Source organism: Mesocricetus auratus, unplaced genomic scaffold, assembly GCF_017639785.1.
Source record: "Mesocricetus auratus isolate SY011 unplaced genomic scaffold, BCM_Maur_2.0 Super-Scaffold_100020, whole genome shotgun sequence".
Lineage (NCBI taxonomy): Eukaryota > Metazoa > Chordata > Mammalia > Rodentia > Cricetidae > Mesocricetus > Mesocricetus auratus.
Window position 1 is genome coordinate 27,808,421 of NW_024429201.1, and position 27,916 is coordinate 27,836,336.

General features: G+C 43.2%; 1 protein-coding gene across 2 annotated transcripts; it reads left to right on the forward strand.

Annotated features, from left to right (window-relative positions):
• The first annotated feature begins 4,426 nt into the window (after nt 1-4,426).
• Atp6ap1l (ATPase H+ transporting accessory protein 1 like) lies at nt 4,427-27,916 on the forward strand. 2 transcript variants are annotated; one of them, XM_040728998.1, is made up of 8 exons: nt 4,427-4,594; nt 5,097-5,133; nt 12,134-12,174; nt 12,427-12,485; nt 12,925-13,142; nt 19,340-19,390; nt 22,972-23,209; nt 25,912-27,916. In XM_040728998.1, the coding sequence occupies exons 4-8, from the start codon at nt 12,447-12,449 to the stop codon at nt 26,212-26,214; spliced, it is 849 nt and encodes a 282-aa protein (XP_040584932.1). In that variant the 5' UTR covers nt 4,427-4,594; nt 5,097-5,133; nt 12,134-12,174; nt 12,427-12,446; the 3' UTR covers nt 26,215-27,916. The 2 variants fall into 2 exon arrangements, with proteins under 2 accessions (XP_040584932.1, XP_005065733.1); XM_005065676.4 differs by lacking the exon at nt 4,427-4,594 and having other exon boundaries at nt 4,961-5,133.

A 27,916-nucleotide genomic window follows, 5' to 3' on the forward strand; every position in this document is an offset into this window, starting at 1 on the left:
ACAGAGGAAGCTCATATGACCTGCTGTGGTGTTAAAAGGCTGAGGGCAGTCTGTGCCTGCACCATGGTCAGGAGAAGTAGCTGACATAGAAGGAGGGAGCAGCAGGGGTCTGTTTTGGACTTAGTAGGCAGTAGATAGATTTGGATTTTGAGTCACTGTGCAAAGACCATTATCATTAATTTACCATTTGGACTGGTGTATTTTTTAAAAATCTGACAGCCTTGGATAAATACAGACTTTTCTCAGTATAGGCTTCCTAAATTAAGTTAAATATGTTTTTTTTCTTGTATGAACATAGCTCTATATGGTCATATATGAATATGAAAGATAAATTTTGATATTCAAAATTCCTGGTAACATTAATTTAGTAATATAGAACAAGGCAGAAAATTAAACAAAGCCATTCAAGTTTCTATTCCTCCTGGACACTGCTGAAGGAGAATTTTTCTGTGTGTGTTGTGAGCCACGTGCTTTTCTTTGTTCTGGGAATTTTTTCCCCTTTTGTTTTCACAGTGAATAGCTTTGAAACATGAAAATGCATCCCCTCTGGAAGACAATGGCAGGTTAGTGTATAACCTTGGAAGTAGGGGTGTTTTTCCTCTAGAATTAAAGGCAGGGGCTTTCCTAGACACCATGAATGACTGGGTCTCCTTGGGTTAGTCAGACTTTCATCACCGCCATGACACCCAAGTACAAGAAGCAGAAAAGGTTTCTTTCCTCATGGTCTCAGAAGTTCTGGGCATGGTAGCCTGGCTGTGTTGTCACAGGCCTCTGGTGAGCAGACCTCCATAGCAGACCACAAATGACAGTGTGGAAGACAGAGAATGAGAGAGCAAGATGGAGAGAGAGAGAGAGAGAGAGAGAGAGAGAGAGAGAGAGAGAGAGAGAGAGAGAGAGAGAGAGAGAGAGTCTGAGCTAGAATATATCCTTTGATGACACATCTCTAGTGACCTACCTCCTTCATAGGCCTCAGGTCTATTCCTCTAAGACACTGACACAGGAATAGTGATGTTCATGGAGCTTCTAGGGGATGAGTCATGAAGTCTTTGTCTTTCACCTGGGAGCCTTGTTGTCTGCCACTATCTCAAAAAGGGGAAGACTTATTTGTCAGCTGCAAGTGGGTAAAATCTCAGGCTTTCCACAATCTTGACAAAGACTCCCAAGCAGTCTGAGAGGGAGGAATAACGGGAGGCAAAACCATTCCCTAGTGTGCTCAGTCTGTAAAATATCCAATTAACATTTTCTACTGTTTTTCTCCTGCAAAGTCACAAGACAAGCTAGTCTCAGACAATCACATCTTAAGTGTGATTTCTATTTTAAAATGTGTGAAACCTACTAGGTATTAATTGTTCTGCTCTTAATATTCCTAACCAAGTAGGAAGACATTCTCACAACAAAAAGAATGATATAGTAAAATTTTAGGACCATCAAGACATAAAAGACTTGATTTGAAACTAACAATTTTGGGTGTATAGGCTTGAATGATGCCCAAGCATAGTTCTATGAATGATTCTCACAATACTATAGTTTCTCCACATTCATACAACCAGTCCATCACAATGGGAGATGGTCTTGGGGTTACGCTTCCTCCCCACTTGGATTCTGAGGAACAGACAGTGTTATCGATACTGTAGAAGACTTCAAGGAGCTGTTCTGGCAGTTGGCGATGGTCTCTGTCTCCAATATAGTGACTACATGTGAAGGGTAGTGACTCAGCACCTGGAATCTGATGAGTTGGTATTGAGAACTGTTATATATGTACATTTCACACCAGCTTTCAGAGTCTGGGCAGTAAAGAATGTTGGAAGTCTTGTTAAAAATTCTTCAAATTGCCGGGCGTTGGTGGCGCACGCCTTTAATCCTAGCACTCGGGAGGCAGAGGCAGGCGGATCTCTGTGTGTTCGAGGCCAGCCTGGTCTACAAAGTGAGTTCCAGGACAGCCTCCAAAGCTACAGAGAAACCCTGTCTCGAAAAACCAAAAAAAAAAAAATTCTTCAAATTAAGAATGGTAGTATTTTAAATATATCTAGTTAATTATCATTAAAGTTAATTTCACATTTATTTTTACTTCTTTAATGTGACTACTAGAAAGTTTAAGCTACATGTGCTGCTCTTACTGAATGATGGCTGTGCTAGAGTCTTGCTAATTGAAGGGCGGTCCTTGAGCTAGCAGCATCTGTGTCAAATATAGGAGCAAAGATTCCTCATGCCACCTAGACCTACAGAGATAGATCTCTAATTCCAGAAAAATCCTAGTGAGCTGTACAAACATGTCACAAGGGTAAGCAGCAGAGAATTCCCTGGGGCTAAGCTTGCCAGATTTAACTGTTACATAAGTAGGCTATTCAATAAAATGTAGTTTTCTAATAATCATGACTTTTATATCACTGTATCTGCGTGTGTGTGTGTGTGTGTGTGTGTGTGTGTGTGTGTGCATCAACTCTTATTCCTCAGGGGAACTTGCAGAGTAGGCTAGACTGGACAGCAAGCCTTTGGAGTCCTCATGCTTTCCCAGCACTAAGATAGAAATGTGAGCCTCTGAGCCCAGTTTTTATACACAGGTTCTCCAAATCTGGCCCCTCTCTCCAGCCAAGTATACTATCTCTTAAATATTGCATGGGATACACATATGACAATAACTTGTTTTTTCTTGGATTCCAATTGAACTGGATATTGTTTTTTTGGTTTTTTGAGACAGAGTTTCTCTCTGGCTTTGGAGGCTGTCCTGGAACTAGCTCTTGTAGACCAGGCTGGTCTGGAACTCACAGAGATCCTTCTGCCTCTGCCTCCTGAGTGCTGTGCTAGGATTAAAGGCGTGCACCACCAAAGCCTGGCTTAACTGGATATTGTAGTTTATCTGTCAACTCTACAGAAGACTAAATTCCTGCTCTCAAACCTGTTTTAGTACTTGAAATTCCACAGAATCAAGAAAAAGATCAAGTAGATAAAAGAGGAGAGTTGCAGTGGCTTCCTGTTCCTCGACAGACCTGAGGCTATGGCCGTAGGGTGTGGCTTCGGGGTGCAGAAGTGATCCCTTATAAGGAAGAGGAGGGGCCAAGTTCTAACTTCATTCTTTTTTTTTTTTTTGGTCCCAGGACAGGGTTTCTTGGCTGTCCTGGAACTCGCTTAGTAGATCATGCTGGCCTCAAACTCAAAGAGATCCCCCTGCCTTTCTCTCCCTAGAGCTAAAGGTGTGCACCACCGCGCCGGGTTCCAGCCCTGCAAGCGGGGAAGAGAAGGAGATGAAGACAGAAAGGCGTGTATGAGAAGTAGTGGAAATGAATCAGGGCACAAAACGCTGCACTAAACTTATCTTTACTACCGAGACAGTATCTCCTGTTGCCCAGGTTGACCCTGAACTGAGTGTATGGCCGAGAGTGAAGTTGAACTTTTTTTTTTTTGGTTTTGTTTTTCGAGACAGGGTTTCTCTGTATTGTTTTGGAGCCTGTCCTGGAACTCACTCAGTAGACCAGGCTGGTCTCGAACTCACAGAGATCTGCCTGCCTCTGCCTCCCGAGTGCTGGGATTAAAGGCGTGTGCTACCAACGCCCGGCTGAACTTTTTTGATCTTGCTTCCAGCTCCCAAATGCTAGCTAGCAGATATATGCCAGCTCTCCCAGTTTATTATTAAATTATTATCACAACCTTCCCTTCATCACTGTTTTCCTGGTGACTGTGTTTTATGTCCTTTTGCTGTTTCCTGAAGGGGTTCCTGGTGGCATGTGAGGAGGAGAACACACAAAGATGACAAGAACGTCATCAAACAAGTCCTCAGCTTCCCTCGAGTCTATCACTGCTCGGAACTTTCATTTAAACCAGCCCTTCTCAGACCGGAGAGACGGCTCCTTGGTTAACAGCACTGGCTGCTCTTCAGAGGCTCCATGTTGGATTCCACATGGCAGCTAAGAACCATCTGTAAATAACTCCAGGTTCAGGGAATCCCAGGTCTTCTTCTGGCCTCTGGGGGTGGGGCATTGCACACATGCAGTGGACAGACATACATGCAGGAAAATATGGGTACATACAAAACAATAAAAATTTTTAAAATCTACCAAGATCCTGAAGCGACAAACGTGCCTGTGCTCCATTTCGGAAGACTTTCAGTGTTAGGAAATTTTATTATGTGTGTTTAAAATGCAAAACCTTTCTGGATTTTGTTTTGTAGACTTGGGAGAGTAATACAGCCACTCCTTATTTATCCAAGGCAAGAGGCTTTTGTCTATCATTTCATTTCATTTCCTCTTCCCCTGACTCCTTTTCATCCAGCATACACTATCATAGAAAATACTGGATTTTGTTCTGACATTTTCCAGCACGTGGCATTGTCCTGAGCTTGTCCCCCTCCCCTTCCCCTCAGCAGCGATTCTTTAAGCGCTCCGGTCCTTGTGTTCCTGTTCTGCAGAAAACCAGCACAGATGGGAGAGCTAGCCTGGCTGTTACAATAGACGCTCTGGGAGCCGTCCCACTGGGCAAGCCTTCAGCAGCTCCTGACTCCAGACCCAGAGGGTCAGTAGCATCCCTCTCAAGTCCTCTCCACAGATAGAAAGTTTGCATTTAACAGAGAACTGTGACCTACCACACATCTGCAACATAGGTAAGTGCCAGCAGGCTTTTTTGTTTGTTTGTTTTGTTTTTTTCTGACCAATTCACCCAAAACGTATAGTTCATAGATTTGAGAGAGAAGGTAATCATTTCCTGAGAAGTGGTGTGAGAAGCTTATGAAGATGTGTGACAGTCACCCACCAGCGCAACTTCCCATAAAGGGCTTACTAGCTTTGTATTTCCTCTGTAAAGCGCTACCTAATAATTTTTTAATGCAATGAATAACTGAAAGGCTAAATGCTGGGTTAGCTCTGTGCTCCAGAATGAGCATTGCCAGGTCTCACCCTCCTTGCTCCCCCATAGTACATCCTGGAAAGAAAGCTGTCTTTTTATTGGTTGATGGTGCTGTCAGTCACTTGGCAAGACCAGTTCAGCCTCTGCTGTTTGCTCTATGAATTAACAGATGTGCTTGGCTTGAAGAGACAAACGTTTCTTGATGGGAAGAAAACTCTTGTTTAGTTTTTCACTTCTGTTTTTGTGCATGTTGTTTTCAGCCACTTTGGACCAGATACTTGCCAGGAAGAATGTAGGGTGAGTAATAGCCCATCCTTTACTGCAATGTGTTTGTGAACCTCAGTGCAAGCATGAAATTAAATGTTTTTGTCATTTCTTTATACAGTTACATATCTGCATTTGTTTAGCGTTCAAAAATGTATAAGCTAGGTTAGATCATACAGCTAAGCTACAATATTTATTATGTTATACTTTTACTGTAAGAGGCAAGGATTATTGTCAAAACACTACCGACACTGCACTTAGTTAAATATACCACTCCTTAACTGACTCTCAGACCAGCCCTGGCTCTGGCTTCTTCTATGCTTACAAATAAAGGCTAAATTCACAGTCTCTCCTGCCGTAATTACGTGAATGGAGACCTTAGGAATGTATAACCTGTGATCCCAAAGAAAAGACGTTAAGGTGGTGATGGTTCATGACACAGTATTAACAATTAACAAGCATCATTTTTGTTCCCTTGTCTGTTCTCGTTCCGTATCTTATAAAGGAATACACAGACTTATCTCTTAAAAGGTATATTTAGAATCTCAACTGCAGCTAACGTATGTTGTTTCCCAATTATTCATGATATGCCATCTCACCAACTGCATCAGGGAATTTTGTGTGAACGTGGAGCATAGCAGCAGAGCCTGCAAAGCGCCTTGTAGAACTCCTAAGTCAGCAGCTAATAACAGCTTTAAGAACAGACATTCAAAATGTTTCCTTGTTTTCTCCCCCTAAACCAGTTAGTGCTTCCTTTCAAGCTCATTTTTAAATAGTGCATGGCTTAAATGTCTCAGGTGGCTAAATGTTACCATGGTTTTTTTTTGGGGACAGGTCCTCTCTAACCCAGGCTGACCTTGAATTTACCAAGCAGCCAGTGATGGTTTTGAACTTCTGATCCTCCTAGTTCAGGGATTACAGGCATTCACTGCCACACCTGGCTTTGTAATAATATGGGATCCCATGCTTTTGTGCTATGCAGCGATTACATTTAGGGCCTCATGGATGCTGAGCAAGTGCTCTACCACTGAGCTATATCCCAGCCTATTAGACATAATATTTCTCTACCAAGTTTCTATGGAAATGAGTGGCTTTTGTACATTGGAAAAAAAATGGTCACAAACTTAAAAATTCAAATTCTGCCTTTATTAAGGCAAAAATAACCATAATTTTAGCTTTAGAAGCTTAGATCTTAGAAATTATACAAACAGCTGCATCCTTCACAATAGCTACAGAAGTAGACATTACTAACAAGTGAATGAACAAGGAAAATGTGGCATATAGACACAGTAAAATTTTAGTTAACCCCAAAGAAAAAAGAAACTATGACATTTGCAAGAAGAAAGTGTAGAACTGAAATACAAAGCAGAGAACCGTGACTTAGAATCGGAAAATACAGCGTGCTCTCTCTTAGGCAGGTCCTAGATTCTGATTTTTATATGTGCGTGGAGGGAGGGACAAGTTCAGGTCATGAACCTGGGAAAGGATCACGAAAGCGAAAAAGAGGTCTTAAGGGAGGACTGGGGAGGAGTGAAACAAAGAAGTAATTGAATGCAGGAGTCCTTACAATGGAAGGGAACTATGGGGAAGGAAGAGGAGAAGGGGTACAGGGAGGAAAGGAGGACTAATGAAAGTCAGTTATAAAACAAGTTAAATCACATAGATGGCCATCCTCATCTGATAATGCATGCCAATTCACTATAAAGGGACCGACAATTCCTGTTTTTGAATTGTTCTGTCAAATAATAGATCTGGATTTAAAAATATTTTTTTAACACTGTGGGGCGACTCCTAAGAGAGATGACAGTAGTTTCAGAATGTTGCACATTTCCAAGGTTTAAAGAACAGAGTCTGGACTGCTGGGGCTTCAGGTGGCTCAGTGGCTGAGAGCACGATTGTAGTAATAAAGACCTGAGTTTGGACCTCAGAACCTAGACAGAAGAGCCAGACTTGGCCACGATCACCTGTCACCCCACCCCAGCCAGAAGACTGCTGAAAAACAGTGAGCTCCAAGTTCAGTGAGACCCTGTCTCTGGGAGTAAGGCAGAAGGGAAGACTTACCCAACATTCTCCTCTGGCCTCTACACACACACACACACACACACACACACACACACACACACGCACGCACGCACGCACGCACGCACGCACGCACGCACGCACGCACGCACATATGCATACACCTCATGCACATATGTAAACACATGCACAAAAGAAAAAGAATCCTGTAAAAAAACAACACAAAACAAAACAGAGTGATAGTCACAATTCCTTCTTTTTTGGAATCCTAAGTTGGATTTATTCTTTTGCTTGTTTGAGACAGGGCCTCACTGTATAGCCCTGCCTGGTTGGAACTTTCTATGATGGTCAGTCTGACTTTGAACTCACAGACGTCTGCCTGTTTCTACTTTGTGTTTTTTCAGCAGGGTCTCTTCAGAGATCCAGATCTTGCTGCTTCCTTTGGGCTGGCTAGCCGCTGAGTCCCAGGGACCCTTTTGTTTCTGCCAACCAAGTGCTAAGATTATAAGTGTATGGCACCATGTTCTCTGGTGTCTAGGAATTGAACTCTACATGCGTTACCAAATGAGTTATCTCCCCAGACCCATAGTCACTTGAAACTATTTTTGTTAGATTATATTAAGGACACATTCTAGGTTTCATTATGATGTCTTGCTACTTAAAAATATAGTAATTTTATGAAAGGGTCTCATTACGTTGCCCAAGCTGGTTTTGAACACCCTACATAGACTCAGAAGACCATGAGCTTTTTTTGATCCTCCTGCCCCAGGCTCCTTAGGCTTTGCAGGACTGGGCTACTAGGCCGAGCAAGGTTTAATTTTCTCACACCAGTGTTTTTCAACCTATTCATACAAGACAATTGTGGGCAGTTGTTAGTTTTTACTGTCATTCAGATACTATGTAGTGATGCATATTTTGTTTTGGTTGAAATTAGGTTTCCAATAAAATCTCATTTGGTCAGGCTGAGGGTTGTATGCCTGCTTTGCAGTGTTTTTTTTTTTAAACTGACATTATTATATTGCTAGACCAGAGATGTATTAAAATGACAGTGAACTTCATTGTTTACTCTAAGCCTTTCTTTAATGAACATATGAAAAAAATTTAATTAATAGATCCAAGCCTCAAACCAAGCAGTTTAATGGTAGAATAGCTTGTCTATTTATTCACTAATATACTTTTATTCAATAAATATCTAGTAAATATCTTCTATTAGCTAAATATTCCCAGTTGACTTGATACATTTATCGTGCTTAGGTAAAATCTACTTCACCATTTCTCCTTTTGTTAAGGAAGAGACTTAAAGCATTAGTTGTATAAGCTGGTGCTGTGATATATAGCTTTGAATACTATTCAAATTGAAGAAAAATTTAAAGTTCTGTTCGTGTGTATGAGAGAGCTTTGTATCTCCAGGGAGTGTTTTCTGCTTGTTAGTTCTTCTGTCATATGTTTAGTGATGTTTCAGCTCACATGGGAGGATTTGGAGTTTTGGTAGGTAAGAATGTTTTGCGTAAGATATACATTACTTCTGTTGTTCAGGCAATTAAAGTTCTTAGTCCTCCCATCAAGATGAGATTGGCTTTGGAGGACTGAATTATGCCAACCTCGCTCACAAGGGACTTCTTACAAACAGAAATGTCTCCTAAGCTGTGGTGTGGCTAAGTGGTGGAACACATGCCTGGCACAAATGAAACCCTAGGTTCACGCCTCAGAACTGGGGGTGGGGTGGGGGACATATTCCACAGTAGCTAGTATACATGAAAGTTCCTAAATTTTTGCTTGCAAAGTCCCAAGCTACAAACACTACGTAAGCCTGTAAATGTCAATATGCGCATACAGACAAATAAAATGTGCTATGTCTATACAGTGAGTTATTTCTTAGCAATGGATTAGAATTAAGCACTGATACTCATAGCAGTGTACATAAATTCCAAAGTCATTGTGTTAAGATTAAAAGAAACCAAATACTAAAGGGTAAATGTTACATGACTGTTAGTTTACTATTCTATAAAGTGCAAACTCATACAAAATGGGAAGTCAGTGTACTTGCTTGGGATGAAGGGTGGAGAGTTGAAGGTGAAGGGAACCTTTGGTGAGTGCCATTAATATTCTTTAACTCTATTGCAGCTACAATACCATGGCCATGCTCCTATGCCAGAACATGTAGGGTTGACTACGTTACATGGACACAGTTTCCTGTATAGAATGTACACTTGAATACAGTTGATAAAAATGAACAAATTGACGTATGCCTTTAATCCCAGCACTTGGGAGGCAGAGGCAGGCAGATTTCTGTGAGTTCGAGGCCAGCCTGGTCTACAGAGCAAGCTCCAGGACAGCCTCCAAAACAATACAGAGAAACCCTGTCTCGAAAAACAAAAAACAAAAAACAAAACAAAACAAAACAAAACGAAAAAAACAAAAAACACTAATTGTTGCATATATGTATGAAGAACAACTAGTAGATATTTTCCCAAATTTGTCATTTGTAGAAATGTTCATAAGATAATGTAGGATAATGTATTTTGTAATGTAATTTGTAATCAGTTCTATTTAATTATGTGTGAAGTAAGACTAATTGTGACTTAATTACTAAGACTGAATGGTGGGTTGGAGTTCCTAGGGAGGATTTTATGTTTCAGCTTGCATTGAAAAAAGATTTATTTCTGGGCAGTGGTGGTGCACACCCTTAACTTCAGCACTTTGGGGCAGAGGCATGCAGGCAGTTTAAGGCCAGCCTGGCCTACATAGTGAGTTCCCTGATGGCCAGGGCTACAAAGAGAATCACTGTCTTGAAAAACAGGGGGAAAAAACTTCATCTTATTTTAAAGTATATGTGCATATTTGTGAATGCAAACCACCTGTGTGTTAGTACCTGAGGAGGCCAGAGGCATCAGATTCCTCTGGAGCTGGAGTTCCAGGCAATTGTGAATCACTTGACATGGGTTATAGGAATTGAACTTGGGTCTTCTGGAAGAGTAATACACTCTCCAATGCCCTGGTTTGCATGTTTTTATTCTTGGAAGCTTGAAATGTAGGACAAAACATTTCTCTACTTCCCAGATTAACAATTTTAATTTAGGAATTTGTGTTAAAAGGGCAATCCACCATAATGTCTGAGAACAGTGGTTTTCAACCTTCCTAATGCTGTGGTCCTTTAATACAGTTCCTCATGTTGTGGTGACCCCAACCATAAAACTACTTTCATTGCTATTTCATAATTGTAATTTTGCTGCTGCTATGAATTGTAATGTAAATATCTGATATGCGATACCCAAAGGGGTCATGACCCACAGGTTGAGAACTGCTATCCTAGACTGTCAGAAACCTGGGAAAAAATGCTGTGAGTGAGCTTTTCATTACATGTGCTATCTTGAAAACAAAAGCAGGCTTCTTTATCTTACAGTTTTGGAAATTCAAGGGCATGGAACCTGAGTTGGCTCAGTTATGGTGAGGGTCCATGGCTGATGGTGAGATGGAGTGCATCTTTGGAAGGAGCCACATCTTGAGCAAAGAATGAAAGAATAGGAGGGACCGCTGTTGCTCTCTTTGTTAAGATGTTCTCACAAGACCTCCTGAGGATTGTGGGAGAATCCCCCGCTAGGTTCTGGAAGAACCACCACACCCTCTCGGGGATCTAGGGACATCCCAATGCGCCCACCTGCCACCTCCTGTCGGCCTAATCTACAGTCACAGTGGGCTTTTGGAGGACTTTCTTTTAAATGGCCCCTCACTCCCACTCCCACCCCATGTCCCCCCCCCCCCACTGTTTCTCTTCAGATACAGGCAGGCATTCCATGGATATCAGTGAGCCATGGCATATCAAGCTGAAGTGATTGCAGGCACCCTCTCCCCCACCAAAGTTGGATGAGGCTATCAGGCAGCAGAGTCAGAGACATCCCTTCTCTCACTGCTAGAAGTCTCATGCATCTCTCTCTCTCTCTCTCTCTCTCTCTCTCTCTCTCTCTCTCTCTCCTTTCCTCCCTTTTTGTTGTTGAGGCAGGGTTTCTGTCCTGAACTTGCTTTGTAGACCAGATTGGCCTCAAACTCAGAGATCCTTCTGCCTCTGCCTCCTGAGTGGTGGGATCAAAGGCGTGTACCACCACCGCCTAGCCCTTTGGAGGACATTTAAACCATAAATATGTGATACTAGTAATATGACTGAAGACACCATGATAAATTTTTATGATGTAATATTGCATGAAACACAAAATTTTGTACAAAAAAAATGACAGCATAGTTTGTGATACCTGCTGATGTCCAAAAATTGCAGGCTGAAAGACAATATGCTCTTAATATATTTTTAAGTTTTATATAAGTAAATTATGTGGTATAAATAATAATAAATATTATTCTAATTATATGAGTATAGATAAAGAGTGGAAGGTTATAGATCATAATTTATATTTTCAGAAGCCCCTTTTTGGCAATTGAATTTGTCTTTGTTTGTTTGCTTGCTTGTTTTTCAGGACTGTGTAGCACTAGGCTGCTCTGGAACTCTCTGTAGACCAGGCTGGCCTTAACCTCACAGAGATCACCTGCTTCTGCCTCCCAAGTGCTAGGATTAAAGGCGTGAACTACTGCCTGCCTGAATTTGTCTTTTTTTAAAAAAAATAACAAATATTGATTATTTTGACTCTAATATTGTAATAACAGAGTGATATAAAATTTCATTGTAAAATAATTTGCTACATATTATTAGATTTCGTTATTGGTTAAAGCTTGGTGGATAGCTCCCTGCTTGTCATTCAAGTTGTGTCTCTATAATATCTAGTAAAGATCAGAATTGATTCATAAAAAGAGAAAGATTTCAGGAATTTCTATATTTTCTATACTTTGTTTGGAGAGGATGTGTTACATTTAAACCCGAAGTTCATCATTTAAGCACACTGACTTCTGAGTGGCCACGTGGTGCCCCCGAGTAAGATGGACGCAGCTGGGATGCTTCTGGGAACTTCGTGTGAAGCCCTCACTGCGGATGTTTGCTCTGCATTTCAAACTCTATTTCTAATTGCAGTTCTCGAGCATCTTCAAGTGCAGAAGTGATTATACGGAGTGGTAAGGCTCGGGCTTGCCCTTGTGTTTCCTGGGGACAGGGATAAAGAAAGGCCTTTTCTGGGGGTACGTTAACCTCACTGGTGTAGTTTGAGCCAGAATCCCTCCTGGAAAAATCCTTTAAAGTAGGACATTTTAAATGATAAGCCCAAATAGGATATAGACAAGTGATTGGCTCCTTAGCATCATTCAACTGTATTAACCATCTGCTAGCATCAGCCAGCCTTGGTACTCACATCATCATTTACTTGACAGGCCAAGAGAATAGCGGAGAGATGAAGCCAGTCCAGAATTTCACAATACCCATCACACAGGTATGACTGTCGGACACTATCCTTTAACCTAAATAACATGCACACTTTTTAATGCTTTCAGAGCTACTATGAAATATATACACAATAGTTACAATAATTATTGGCACAATCTCACTTGAACTCTGGGAAGCTGAGAAAAACATACAGTTCTTGATTTTACTTACACTCTCTTATTTCCATCACAGTATTCCATTGTATGGTTTTCCCACAGGAACTGCAGCAAGTGCAACTTTTATTACTTACTGCTCCCTCTTATCCAGTTTTCCTTTCATTTGCATTTACACTAGAATAATCGGCCTCCTCTTTGTGTTGTACTTTAACTACGTAATAGCATATACACATTATTACAGGATGTGAGTTGACCTTTTTATCTGTAGGGAGTCTTTGACCCTAAGGGCACACATTTATCTCTTAAAAATTCTTTCATTTGGCTAATTAGACTTCCAACTACAATCTGAGCAAGACCCATTGGAGTGCATTCAGTCATCACAATCCTGTGAAGTTCTCCAGGGATGGAGTCCCCTGCATCCTCTTCTGGACTAGAAGAATCACAGTCAAATTCAAGAATCAGACCTGGCTGGACCTCACAGATGAAGCACCCGGTCAAAACACAACAGTGGACACTGGCAGCTCAAGCTGTGATGGGGAAAGAGCCATGTAAGTCAATCTTTGCGGCTGAAGAAGCCTTCCGGGTACTGCACGCGTTCGCTGTGGCAGACTGGAGCTTCCTTTGACATCTAAATGAAAGAGCAAGTCACAAGTTAACTTAAAGAACACTTTATTGGTTCTTTGAGAGTTTTGTGCAACTTGCTTTGATCATGTTCACCACGGACTCTTCCCAGACCCACCCCTTCTACCTAGTCTTCCATCCAGCCACCTAATTTTGTGGCACTTTCTGTGGGGGTTTGAATGTAATTGGTCACCATAAGTTCATAGCGGGTGGCATTATTAGGAGGTGCAGCTTTGCTGGAGTAGGTACGGCCTTGTTGGAGGAAGTGTGTCACTGTGGGGGTGGGGAGGTCTCATATATGCTCAAGCAACACCTAGTGTTGAAACTGCTTCCTGCCTGCTGTCTTCGAGTCATAGGACTCAGCTGCCTCTCTATCAGCAGGCCTGCCTGCATGCTACCACATCTCACTGGGATGATAATGGACTAAATCTCTGAAAATGTAAGCCACCCCAGTTAAAGGTTTTTCCTTTATAAGAGTTGCAGTGGCCATGGTGTCTCTTCACAGCAATAAGAAACCTTAAGACATTTTCTCTTTTCTTTTTTACCAGCAAGACCAATTTTGGCTGCTGAGTTCCAGTAGAGAGTGGTTGATTCCTTTTTTTTCTCCTGTGGGTTTTGAAAATGAGAATTTCCAATTCATTCTAAAAAGGGAGGAAGGAAGAAAAGGGAGGGAGGGAAGGAGGAGGGAAAACTTTAGTCTAAATTATATGCATAGATGTTTAGAAGGACGTTTGATAAACAACAGTACTACATTTCACAGTGGACTTATGATGTCCCAGATTGTTAGCTGGGCTAACACGTTCCTCCCCCAAATCAAAGGGCAGCTAGTTACCTTCACAATAGTCATACCAGTACTGCTCAAGTAGGCACGTCTTGCCTAGTGGGTTGGCCTTTTGGTTGCAGCGTTCACAGCTGAGTTAGACTAAAGAAACATCTACCTCCTGAGTATCCAGCAGGACACTCTCTCGTGCTTTTTAAGCTAACCAGACAGTAGGAAGGTTTCCAGCTAGGCTCTAGATTTTCTCTGTATCTTGCAATGGAGGTGTATGATGTGTCCTGCAATTTGCTCTTATTTTTTGATCATGGTAGGCAACCAAGAACACTGACAAGGCCTGTATTGTTTGGAGGTAGAAGAAAGGAAGAAAGAGTGGAAAGAAGGAAGGAAGGAAGGAAGGAAGGAAGGAAGGAAGGAAGGAAGGAAGGAAGGGAGAAAAGAGGTTAGGCTTGGCCTCAACTCAAAATGCTGAACTTCTCATGAAAGAACTTATATTGCACAGCAGGGCACACATGTCTTACTGGGTTACTCAGGACCAATCTTTGCCTCTAGGTGGTGTGTTTGGACTTGGTGAGAGATTCTCAAATTATAGAATGCGGTCTATTCCAGTTTGTGTGTGAGAGGACATTTGGTCAAATTTCAGTCAATATTTTGGGCATTGGAGTGTGAGCAGAGCGATTAGTTTTGGTTTGAGATGAGCGGATTAAGTAAATGTGCCCACCGAGAACAGATCACTTTGAAAGCCATTCTCTGCTTTTCAGGCATCTGAGAACATTTTCCCCCTGTTACTTGCCTAGGAAGAGGAAATCTGAAGTGTTCCTTTTATGTTCTACAAATCCCCTGTTCAATATTTGTTGGTACAATGGGTGCTTTTGGAAGACTCTGACTTTTGTTCTCGCCTGTGAGGATATTTTGTATGAACTGTAACATATGCATGCACACCTGTGTGCATTCTTGTTACACTTTACATGGTTTGACTGGAATTGCCGGTTTATTCCTGAACTCTGTTTCTTGTTTAAAGTTCTTGAGGATGGGTGAAAATGGATGTACTGGTATATCCGTAAAAGGGATATTATGCAGTCTCCATGTCGTGTGCTTCAAATGACCGTCTCCTAATAGGGACTTAAGGAATTGTAATAATTACAAGATTTAGGGAATTGTGAAGAATCCGTCATCCACATTTGTTTCTGTTGTTTAAGCACAGCTATGAAGGCCTATGGGAGGGATGCCCACACTGCTGAGGGCTCAGGCCTTCTTTTCCCAGGCTCTAATTAATTCCCTACAGGCCTCTTGATTTGTGGTCAGCTGCATGGAGAGATGCTGATTGCCTGGGGTGAGCTTGCTTGCCCAGGGCTGGCTGCGGTTCCATTTAGCCTGACATTAGGGGGTTGTGGGAAGAACCAGGGCAGCACAGCTTTTTACTGGGCTGTGGAGAATTTAGTCATCAGTGGAAACTATGCGTGGAGAAAAACAAAAACTTGTCTTGCAGGCCCAGTTCTGCCAGAGAGCTGTGTGCCTTTAGGACCCAGGGGTTGTCTCATATGAGATGGAAAATGTAGCAACTATCCATTGTAGCTGACGGCCTTTGTGCCTTTACCACACGCCACGGCTGAGGAGGTCTCCTGTCTGGTGGTCACCACAGTGGCTCTCCTTTAGGTCATAAGGAATTCAGGCTGAGTGAGACTAGGAAACTTACAAGAGTCTTGCTGGGGTTCTAAAGTGTCATTAAAGGGGACATGTTAGCACCTTCCTCTTGACCTTATCTCACAGGATTTTGAAAAGCAGATGAGGAAATGTAAGTATATGGTTCAGAGGACTTGTCAAGTGCTGTTCAAAGAAGTGCAACTTTCTTTTTAACACCAAAAAGAGTGGAACACAGTGCTGTCTAACCCTGCTGGAGAGGCCTTGGGGGCTGGTTGCTGCTCCTCTGTTTTTAAATAATTTTTTATATCTGTGGGTGTGCACATGTGTGTTCGGGTGCCTGCGGAGGCGACAAAAGGGTGCTGGAGTCCCTGAAGCTGTTGTTAGCTACCTGACGTGGGTGCTGGGAACTGAACCCTAGTTCTCTGGGACAGAATCAAGTGCTCTTAGCCGACTTTTTACAGTGTACACATGAGATATTGGGCAGGCACTGATACTTTATCTTTCTGGTCACCTCCCTAGAAATATACTCAGGTGTGAGCCCAGACTGGGCAACCCCTGACTCCTGCAGTCCTGCTCAGATGAGATGCAGGCAGCTTGGGAGTACCCCACTCAGAGAGCAGACCAGAGCGCGTGCACGCGCGGGTGTGTGTGTGTGCTTCTCAGGAAGTGAGGGGTTTAGTTCCAGCTGCTTAGAACCCCTGATACTGATCCCTGTGAATTATGCAGAACAATGAGATAGATGCCTTTGGTGTGCCTGTGAGGGAACTCTTGTGCCTGATTGAACCAGAGTCGGAACGGCTGCAAGAGCAAACCCACGCGGAGACATAGCCATGTAAAGTCAAAAGCCCAGATTGAAAAAAGATGACCATGCTTCAGCTTTTGGAAACAAAATGCTCAGGGAGAGGCAAATTTGGCAGGCAGATTTGCTATGGAAGTCTTTTTAAATAGTGAAAGCCCTGCAAATAGAACACAGTCCCCGCATCTGTGCGCATTTTGAGGTCGGGCATTTATAGCTCGAAGAATTCAGGGTCTGTTTTAAATGTGTAAGAATGGGGCACTGGCTGAGTTCCTTTTCTCACTCTTGCTCTGGGTTGTATCCATTTTTGTGTTCCTGTTGCTGTGTGGCATCCAGCACCTACAAGATCCTGGCTGAGCAAATGGTGAATTAGCTTTGTTGAAATCTGGCCTCAGACTCGTTCCTACAGAGCCTAGGGGGCTTTCAAGCTTCTGCCAAACCAAGCCTGCTGGGGAAAAGTCCCCGTGGGTCGCTTCTGGGACCTGGCCAGAAGCTTGAGGGAAGACTTGAAATGGCTTTGCTCTGGAGTTTGGTTCATTAGATCAGAGCAAGCTTCTACATGAGGAAGCTAGTGTGATCCATCAGAGGAACTAGAGAGATCTTAGAGTGAAATAGTAGGATATAATTTCCTTCCGTCCGTCCGTCCGTCCGTCCGTCCTTCCTTCCTTCCTTCCTTCCTTCCTTCCTTCCTTCCTTCCTTCCTTCCTTCCTTCCTTCCTTCCTTCCTTCCTTCCTTCCCCATAAACAGTGTTACTACAGAGTTCTGTTTCTTAGAAGTAGGTCAAGCTGAGGAAATCATGGCATGCTCAATACTATTTCATTCTCAATACTATTTGCTTTTGCTCTCTTTGGTGTCTTAAGTCATATTAAGGTGTTCTGACTTCTAGATATGTTATTGATATAACTGCATCATTATTTGTATATTCAAATTTCTTTTGCTTTCCCATTATAAACACTTAGTTCATCATTCTTATATTTCTAATCCTACTTGGAAATATGAATGAAGAATAACAACTTGCACAAATTCAAAGTGTATCTTGTGGTCAGTTGTCACATATACATACACACACGTAATACTGTCACCACAACCAAGACCACGACCACTTTGATCATGCCTAAAATATACTTGTTACCCTTTGTAATCCATCGCTTTGATCACTACCACATCTCCAGGTAACCATTGGTTTAGTTCCTATCATTCAAGATTAATTTATGTTTCTTAGAATCTTATGTAAATATAGCATATAGTGTGTTCTTTTTTCTAGTGTGGCTTCTTTCACTTAACATAGTGACTTAGGCAATTTCTGTGATCAATGCAATATTCTTTTTCACTGCTGAGCAGTATTCCATTGTGTGAGTATATTGCAACATAATTATCCATTCACCCACTGATATAAGTTTGCCACTTCCCTGTATGTAATTTGTCTGATAGTTATGAATATTTTTGTTTGAGTCTTTGTGGCAGAATGTGTTTCATTTCTGAGTTATTTTCCATATAGAAGCAGAAAGGCCAAATCATATTATTTAGGCATTGTGCGGAACTGCTAAATTTTAATTTTAAAAACTTTTAAGATCTTTTGGGTCACACACTGTAGTCTAGCTAGCTCAGAATGTATTACGTAGTATAGTGTGACCTTAAGATCATGGTAATTTTGCTGGCGCCATCTCCCTAGTGATTGTATTAGAGGAGTGCAACATCGAACCTGACTCCAAACTTTAAAAAAATGAACCCCTATTTTTTTGGGGGGGCACTGCCTTTTGTATTCCATGTTGGCTTCAGATTTTCTCCGTACCTGAGGCTGGCCTTGAACTCCTGATCCTCCCACCTGTACCTCCTGGGTGGGTAAACGCCTCCCACCCAGTGAAGATCAACTGTTTTGCCTTCCCAGCAGGATTACACACTTGCTCCATGTCTTCTTCAGTGTGAAGTTGTAGAGAGAATCCTTTTATAAAAATTTTGTGTGGTTAATACTTTCTGAACAAATTCACTGGCCTTGGGCTAAAGGATAAGCTTTGGGGTTAGTAAGAAAGTTATGTCTGAGGGCAATGTTTCTGGATGGCAAAGGGCTGGAGAACCACAGGGACACATCTTCCTGCTGGAGATATTTATGAGATATAAATCTTAAATGTGCAGCCATTCATGTCATTCATGGTAAACCAGCTGCTTCCATCCAGAGGTTGATGAAATTCTGGCACTTACCTCCAGGTTAGCAGCCCAGGATCTCATTTCTTCTCTTCACAAGGAGACTCTGTCAACACTGAGGGAACAGATGTTTTTCTGTCATATTCAGGAGGTGAGGAAAGGGCCACCAACTCTCCACATAAGCTCCGGTCTTTGACGTCCATTATAAAACCCAGATCCCAGTATGGGCAGTCTGATGTCTGGCTCTCATTGTGCTACCCAGGGGGATGAACTGTGTCAAGAGGAGAACTAATACCATTGTTCCTGACTCTATAGTTAATCTATCTCTGGCCCTGGAAAACTAGTATTTACCTTCAGAAAAACATGCGTGAATACAAGTTACCAAAAGCTTGTGAGTTCTGCATGTGAGACATTCTAATCATTCTGTTTGTTTTTCTATTATGTGTAAATGTGTTTTTATTTTATGTTCTCCTAATACCTAATAATGCTGAGCTTATTTTAAATTTTATGGTATTTTGACTCTTTCTTTCTGTGTGTGTTTGTCCACTTGTGTGCAGGTGTGCCGGTGTCCTCAAACCATGATGTCTGGGTGGAGGTTGGAGGACAACCTGCAGGGATTGATTCTCTCCTTCCACTATGTGGGTTCCAGACATTAATCTCAGAACTCAGATCATCGGGCCTGGAGACAGGTGCCACCACCAGCTGAGCTGTCTTTCGGTCTGAGCCATTCCTCTTTTGATAAACTATGTTGTTTCCATTTTCTTAGGTTGTCTTTAAGGTTTGGTGATGCTGGAAATCCCAAGGATATTGACATAAGGTAGGTAGTGTTATTGTTTCAGCATGTTAGCTATAACATGCTCTACTTAATTTATTCACTTCCCCTGTGAGTGCCAAGCATGTACCTTTCCTGTGACACATCAAACCCACATCTAAATACACTGAGAGGCTAGTGGTCATGTCTGATGGAATTCTGTAGGAATGTTTTCTATACATCAAAGTTCATACATAGTTTAGTACTCTGAGAAGTCAGTGGTATTGGGTAAGAGGATCCAGTAGGAATGCTTTCTTTATTATTATTATTATTATTGTTACTATTATTGAATTCTTTTTATAACCACTATCAAAACACCTCTACTCCTCACTTTCTTCAGAATACGTGAACTGAGAACCCAGAACAAACACTAACATTGAGTAAACTCCAACAGGTTTCAGGCTCTGTTTTAGGGTCACTCATTATAGCTTCTTATAAGAATCACTGGATTTGACTACAGTGGAGAAATCTTTGCTATCAGAGTTCCCCAGGAGACAGTCAATATGGGCCTCCATTTTTCTCTGCTTGTGATAGAAGGATGCACCTACCAATAATGATTTATCTTGGCAGCCAGTGCTCAACAAATTGGAAGGCAAACAATTTTGTTTTTGTGTTGGGTGGCACATCCTTTTAAACTCAGCACTCTGGAGGCAGAGACAGGAAGATTTCTGTTAGCTTGAGTAAACATAGTAAGTTCCTGGCCAACCGATGCAATACGATAAAACCTTGTTTCAAATTGTTTTATTTCTCATAAAAATGTATCAGTAATTTTCTCAGTAGTTGGTAATCAAGAAATCTGAAGGCATATTATTTTTCCTCAAGAATTCAGTGCATGGGCTGGGGAGATGGCTCAGTCAGTGCAGACAGAATGACCTAAGTATGATCCCCAAAAACCATGCTAAAAAATCTGGGTGTGGTGTTATTGCTTATAACACCAGTGTTGGGAAGGTGGGGACAGGTGGCTATAGAAGCCAGTGAGAGACTCTGTCTCAAAGAAAAAAAGAAAAATGGTGGGCAGTGCCTGATGAACAACACCGGTGGTTGTCCTCAGGCCTACACATGAACACACACACACACACACACACACACACACACACACACACACACACACACACACTCACTCACACCCCAAAGCTTTCCTTCCTATAGGATGAACTTTTTTGTGGAGATGAGCACTTTTGTCTTCAACTTTCCTTGGAAAACCAGTAGGGTGAGTCAGAACGGCACTCTCTCCTACGCTGTGTGCTCTATGGTACTCTCTGGTTATGTGGAAGCATTTATGAATCTCCAATAAAAGGTTCTGTAGGCAGACTTGTTTGAGAGTGACTACCTGCCCTGCCTTTCTCTCAGAAGTTCACATCATAACTTTATTTATTCAAAAGACGAAAAGCTAGAAAATACTTCTGTAAATCATCATCATCATTATCACCACCATCATCACTTAGGAAAAAGGTATGTGGCATGCATGTCCATACTCCATGTCTACTTGGATCTTACGTTTGGAGAGTAGTCGAACTCATCTTGCCCATCTGCCCATTCTCTTGCCCTAAACACCTTTCTGGCCAAAGAAGACCATGCTGGCTAGTTTTCATTGACACAGAGCTAGAAATATTTGAGCAGAGGGAGTCACAGTAGAGAAAATTCCTCTCCTGCAAGTCTGGCCTGTGTGCAAGGCTATTGGGCATTTTCGAACTTCTTACTTAGTGATTGCTGTGGGGGAGCCCAGCCCTTTGTAGGTGGTGCCACTTCTAAGCAGGTGGTCCCGGCTTCACTAAGAAAGCAGGCTGAGCTAGCCATGGAGAGCGAGCCAGTAGACAACATTCCTCCATGCCCTCTGCATCAGCTCCTATCCCCAGGTTTCCACTTTGTTGAGTTCTTGCCTTGATTTACCTCAGTGATGACGGTTATCCAGGAAGTTACCTCCTCAAGTGATGCTTTTTATCACGGCAACAGAAGCCCTAGCTGTGATGGTTTAAAGTGTATTAACATGCAAGCCTTACCTTGCACGGGTTGTACTGTAGTAGCCCACTGCACTTTTCTCCGGGATGTTGAAGACCATTAAATTGACTGATCTTGTAAAATTTGCTGTTCTAGCAAGATAGTGGCTCATAAAACTAACTGCTATTTCTGCTTTTGTAATCAAACTTGCTTACTCGGCTCAAAAAGATGACTAGGACTCTACAAGATATATATGTTAAAATTAGACCCTGCTGACCCAGAGGCAGACTGCATATAATCTTGTGGGTTTCGTCTTTATGAGCCTTGAGCTGATGTGGCTAGGGTCTACATCTTGAGACTGGTCTTAGGGGCAGTCCTGGCCCCAAATTGGCTGTCAGTATCTAAATATAAGGCTCATCTTTTAAAATGTACTCCTGGTCATGGTGAAGCTCTGAGTGATCCTAGACATATAACACGGACTATACCTTCCATGCTTGTCACAGAAGAGGGTAAGCATACCAGCCTCCTCTTCCCCAAGTGAGGCTACTCAGAAGTGGCTTTTTTTGCCTTGACACCCAGGATTCTCCATTTGGTCCTTATCCACTGTGAAAACACACTTGACATCCTCCCCATTGACAGCCTCCTGTCCACCGCCATTGCTCTTTTCTCCGTTCTATATAGCTGAATGACCGAATCCTTACATTCATATCTTTGTCTCAGGGTCTGCTTCTACAGGAGCACAAAATAAGATAAAGGAAACCCATGAAAACAGAAAAAAAATCAGAAATATTGAGCCATAAGGATAAGAAAATAAGCCAGGCAGTGGTGGCACATGCCTTTAATACCAGCATTTGGGAGGCAAAGGCAAGTAGATCTCATGAATTTGGGGCCAACCTTGTCTACAGGGCTACATAGAGAAACCCTGTCTTGAAAAAACAAACAAACAAACAACAACAACAACAAGGATAAGAAAATAAAAGTAACTGATAATCCATCCCACATTTGCAATTGCTACTGATGTTTTGATCCCATCATTCTTGACTTTTGTTCTATGTAATAGATCATTTTTTAAAGCAGACAGTTGTCATGAGCTGTATCCACCGACTGTTTTTGCCATCAGAGACTTTTCCACCTCAGAGCTGTTAGCAGTGACGGTGCTGGTCTCATGTTGCATCTGAAGACAACTAAACATGACATTTTGAGAGAAACGGGGAGAGGCATTTTTCTCCTCTGGGCTCAGTTCCTCATAGGTGACACCAGGGTAACAATATTGTCTGTCTCATAGCGCGGCAGTAAGCTGAAGTAAATACACACGAGTAACAAGTGTGGCTGGCACAGAAGAAAGCCATTACTACTATTTATGACAATTCTATGTTAATGTACATCTAAGTTTTAATCAAATTTGTGGCAATGATAAACATACACTTTGATTCTTAGAAAAGAAAAAACCTGCCCCCCCCTCACCTTTGTAGGATTTTCGTATTGCTCTTTTCCTGTTGGCAGTCACTAACAACAGGCTCTTGTTTGGCGCCAAAGGGAAGCCTCTCCCCAGTTCGAGTCCACAGCCTGACAAAAGAGGGCGCCATTGTACCGTTCACAGATGACGCTCTGCAGAGCTGGGGCTAACACTAATGTTCAATCCTTTTCAGGTTCACCCTAACCAATTACAACAAACTGTCCAGCCAGAGTTGGTTTAGTTTACACCGAGTCGAGATCATTTTCAACAACTCAGTGCAAGCAACTTTTAATGCAACTGGCATATATGCTCTGTCGAGTTACTCCTATCGCTGCCAGCGAGTCAGCAGCCTGCGGAACGATGCTCTACTGTTGCTTAGCAGCTCTGACGAAGTGACAAGCCTGTGGGAGGTCACGTTTATTGATTTCCAGGTAACAAACTAAAGCATATGCTTGACACGCCCACATACTTGGTGTCAAAGAAACTCGGTGTTTGTTGAAGTCACCAAAAAACAAGATGTTTAAAGGAGGCGTCTCTACGGTAGCATTGGCTCGTTTGGGCTCTTCTGAGGTAGGAGATGGAGCAGGATGGTGAAGTTCTCCCACCCGAGCCCTCCAGGAGTTTTACTTTCCTGTTTACCCACTCACCAGGTACTTATCTAAACCCCAGTGCAGCTGTGGCTGAAGCCTGGTGACTGACACTTCCTGGGCCCAGAGACTCTGTGGGCAGAGGCTCTTCAGGGTAATTGCTTTATTCCCTTCTGAGAGTAAGGCAGTGATCTTATCAGGGCAGATAAGAAGTACATCTGCGGTGGGAACAACAGCGTTGACAGCAAGGGAATGGAATCATCCACCAGTCAAAAATAGCCCAGAGATCTTGAAAACCTTGGGAGAAAGGCATGGGAATGTGACAGGCACTTTTACGCCCCAACATCCCAGAATCCTCTCCGGATGAGGGACGTTCTATCAAGTCCCTCTATCTTGTTTACCTGTGACCAGTGCTTACTCACTGAGGTAGCAGGCATGGCTTTGTGTGTCCTGTATAAGGGCGTGTTCCCGCTTTTTCCATCTATACATGGGTATACGTAGTCGTGTATATTCCTCTCTGCTCGGGGGAGGTAGTGTTGGCAAAAGGCCAAGGGGAAGGGAAGGACGTGCATTTTGGAGTGAGGCAAACCTGATTTGAAAATCACTCTTCTGCTTCACCGTTAAGTTACTTACCCTTGCCAATTTCTGCCCTGTCTTCATTAATGCAGAAGATGCATGCATGGCCTCATATGTGTGAAACAGGACCGTTCCAGGCATGGAGTAGCAATACCACTTATGCTAGCATATGTTAATGGTTAAGACAACACATGCTATGTTATGTGTATATTGTGACCAAAATAACGAAACAAAACACATGGGCAAAGCCCAGGGGTGGGAATTTTCAAGTGGAAGGAAAGGGAGAGAGGACCAGGCATGACTCCTAAGCCACCAGTGAGATTGATTTACAAACCCACAGGATTAACCTCTCTGCTGGCTTGATGAGGCACAGTGATTTTGATTCCAAGCTTTGGAGCAGCAGCATAAGGAAAACACACTCCAGCATAAGGAAGACACACTCCAGCATACATTCACACGCCCCCAAGACTCCAGAGAGCTCGCTGTGAGGAGCACAGTCCTCTCCTGGGCTATGCAATGTGTATGCATGACATCAGTCTCCCCACAGGAAATGTGTATCCTCGCCTGGTGGAAGCACCTAGAATGTAAACAGAGGCAAGAAAGCAAGGTCAGGCCAGGGGAAAGGAGTGTTTGAGGAAGACCACGTTAACACTGCAGGCTTGCTGGTCTTTCTTACAGAAAAAACATCTGTCCCTCGGCCAACCCAAATTCCTCTCATGGGCACCAAATCCATCCCTTACATAAAATGGCATGGTATTTGCCTATAAGCTGTGTACAGCCTTCTATGGTAGGGACATGAGGAATAGAGAAAGAAGACACCAGAAGCTCTGGAGTCATAAACTGAGTCCAGGTTTCCCAGGCATAAATTTTGTCATCACACATTTTCTGCTGTGATTCCAGGTGAGTTGCTGACCTTTGCTGAGCCTCAGTTTCTTAAGTCATAGTAAAAAAGTCCCTTGCTCAGAGGCTGTCATGAAGGCTAAATCGTGTATCTGGTGTACACAAAACCTTCGAGTGTGTGTTTCTGTTTGTGATTTTTGCCGTGTCAGGACTCATGTTCCCCCCAAGAGACGCCATCTAACTCCTTCCTGTCTGTGTTTTCCAAGGCTGAGCTTCTCAGACCCAGAGCATCCTTGAGTTAGAGATACAGGCCAGTGTGGTTTTACACGAACTCAAACAGTCCTAAGACTACAAGAAGTTTTGTTCATTCTTGAGTTGCAGGAGACTTAGTTGCCACAGCGTATCCATCTCAAAATGTTTGGTTGGTTTTGCTTTGAAAATCAAGTTTCAAGCCAGGGGTAGTAGCTCCGGTCGGTGATGCCGGAACACACGAGGCTGAAGCAGGAGGAACGCAGGGAGTTTGGGGTCGACTGCGCTACACTGTGTGAGCCCTCAGACAAAGTTTTACTGTCCCAATAAACAGAATCACAGTTATTAGATCAGGTGCTTAAATTATTCTACAATTCGGTGGTGGTAAGGGCACTAGTGCCCTTCCCATTGCTTGGTAAAATACCCAACTAAAGCCTCTTTGAGGGAGAATACTTCTTTTGGGTCACAGATTCAGGTCCGAGCCCATCATTCCAGGCAGCCATGGCAACTGAAACGTGAGGCAGCCAGCCACTGCCACAGTCAAGAACGTAACTGCGTGCATGTCACTCGGCTCACTTCACGTTTACACAGTCTGGGACCTATACCCAGGGAATGGTGCTATCCACAGTGGGCTGGGTCTTACAACACCAATTTACATAATTAAGACGATCCTCCCCCACAGACTTGTCCACGGGGAATCTGACAAACATTTCCTCACTGACGCTCTTTTCTTCGGTGGTTCCAGATTCTGGGGTTGACAGTGAAAACTAACCACAACATATAAAATTTGGTTAACTGGAGCCCAGAATCACCAGCACACTGAGGACTGACTCTCAGGCGGAAGGCATAGATTACTTCTGCTCTTCTCTTTCTCTGGACAGATCCAAGGCTTCTCCATCAAGGGGGCACAGTTTGCCCAGGCCCGAGACTGTGGCCCTGCCTTCTCGCCGGCGGTTCTCATTGGCCTGGCCATGTCTCTGATACTGTTGCTGGTGCTGGCCTATGCCCTGCACATGCTCATCTACCTGCGCTATCTGGACCGGCACTATGAGTTCATCACGTCTCCTGCCCACTTCCCACCGCTGAGAGAGTTGGAATCAGGGGAGGAGAAGGAGCTGCTGGGAAGCCAGGGAGCTGAGTGCTACGAGCTGAGGAGCCAACAGATCTGCAAAATCTACATTTAGCAGCGCAAGTTTCTGTTTCCCCACCAGGGCGGCAACAGCGTCTGAAAGACATCGTTTTCTTCCGTGCTGTCTGACTTGTGAATTGTTTGATTAAAAAACAAAACAAAACAAAAAACAAAACAAAACAAACAAACAAACAAAAAAACAACAAAGGAAATACTTCAGCCACGAGTTGGTTTTTAGCCCCTACTGGTTTTGCTAGGTAGACCTGGAGTAGTGAAAAGCTATCTCAAGGGACCCCACAGGGTCTGATCAGCAGGGCTGATGTCTTGAGCATAACAAGGAAAGAGAGAAGGGCAGCATGCTGCCAGTTTTATACCCACTTGACGCACACGCTATAGTCATTGAGAGGAGGGACCTCAACTGAGAAAACGCCTCGGTAAGACTGAGCTGTAGGCAAGTGGGTAAACCTTTCCTTAATTAGTGATTGGTGGGGGAGGGCGCAGCCCATGGTGAGCGGCACCATTCCTGAGCTGGTGGTCCTGGGTTCTGTAAGAAAGCAGGCTGAGTAAGCCGTGAGGAGCAAGCCAGTGAGCAACACCCCTCCACGGCCTCTGCATCAGCTCCTGCCTCTAGGCTCTGCCTCCCCATGCTGCTCAGTCATGGTGTTTCATTACAGCAATAGGGACCCTGGCAAAACAGTGACGGAAGGGGAAAGACAGCAGAAGTTCAGATCTTTAAGTGTTTTGTAATAATTTACACCTCCCCCCCCGCAGGAATTACATTGTAGTTTTATTTTTAAAAGCAGTCTTCCTTTTCTCTCTTAACTAGAGCTGCTTCCGGAAATCTGCTGTCAGTCTGTGGCAGGGCCTTGTACTCTTAAGCTGTCAAGTCAAGGGCTTTGTCATTCACAAGCAGCAGGGCCTCAGCTGCGTGGTAAGGGCGACAGTCATGCCCTTTTCTGTCTGGCTGTGAGCCCGGGCTGGCCTCATTGTCGCGCAGCAGACTTCTGTAGGCTACCATGCACATCCGTGAAACAAGCAATCCAGAGGATGCCCAGGGTGCATGCTGTGCAAACGCTGCTACAGACACACCCTCAGCCCCCCACACTGACAGCGTCCCCTAAACTCCTTAGTGGAAATTCTGGAGCCACCACCACATTCTTACTCCCCTTTCCTCCTCATGGATTCCCCTGCGATCCCCTCCACTTCTTAGAAGATGAGAATGCTGAAGATTGCTTCATTCCCATCTCTCCAGTTTAGGAATGAGCTTTCCTTGTGACAGAGCCGACACTGCATTTTCCTCTTCAGACTGTGCACATGACCTAGGCTTACTAAGAATACCCCTCCGCCAAACTCAGAGAGCACACAAAGGAGTGGCATTGGGGAGGCTGTGGTGACAGGTCCGTTCTCCACTCCTACTTCTGACATGACAGTCTGCTCAGCATTTCTTTTGGCTGCATCATCACTGGTTGAACATAGTTTGGGTCAGAAGGTTGTCACAGTCTGGAAGACGAAACTACTTAATATAAAGTTCCTTTTGTTTGGATATTGGGAGTAGATTCGGTAGTCTGCAGCTGAGACTCCCTATTCATGTCGCTGACACACAGAGAGAACTGCAGAAAAGAGATGCTTGGAAGAGTGGGAACCGAAGATGATCCTTCTGCTCTAGTCTGTTTGAAACCAACAGACTTTCTGCTAACATTTGGCAATGGTGAAACCAGGCCACGCAGTTGAGCTATAAAGGCTAGATTTTCATGTTA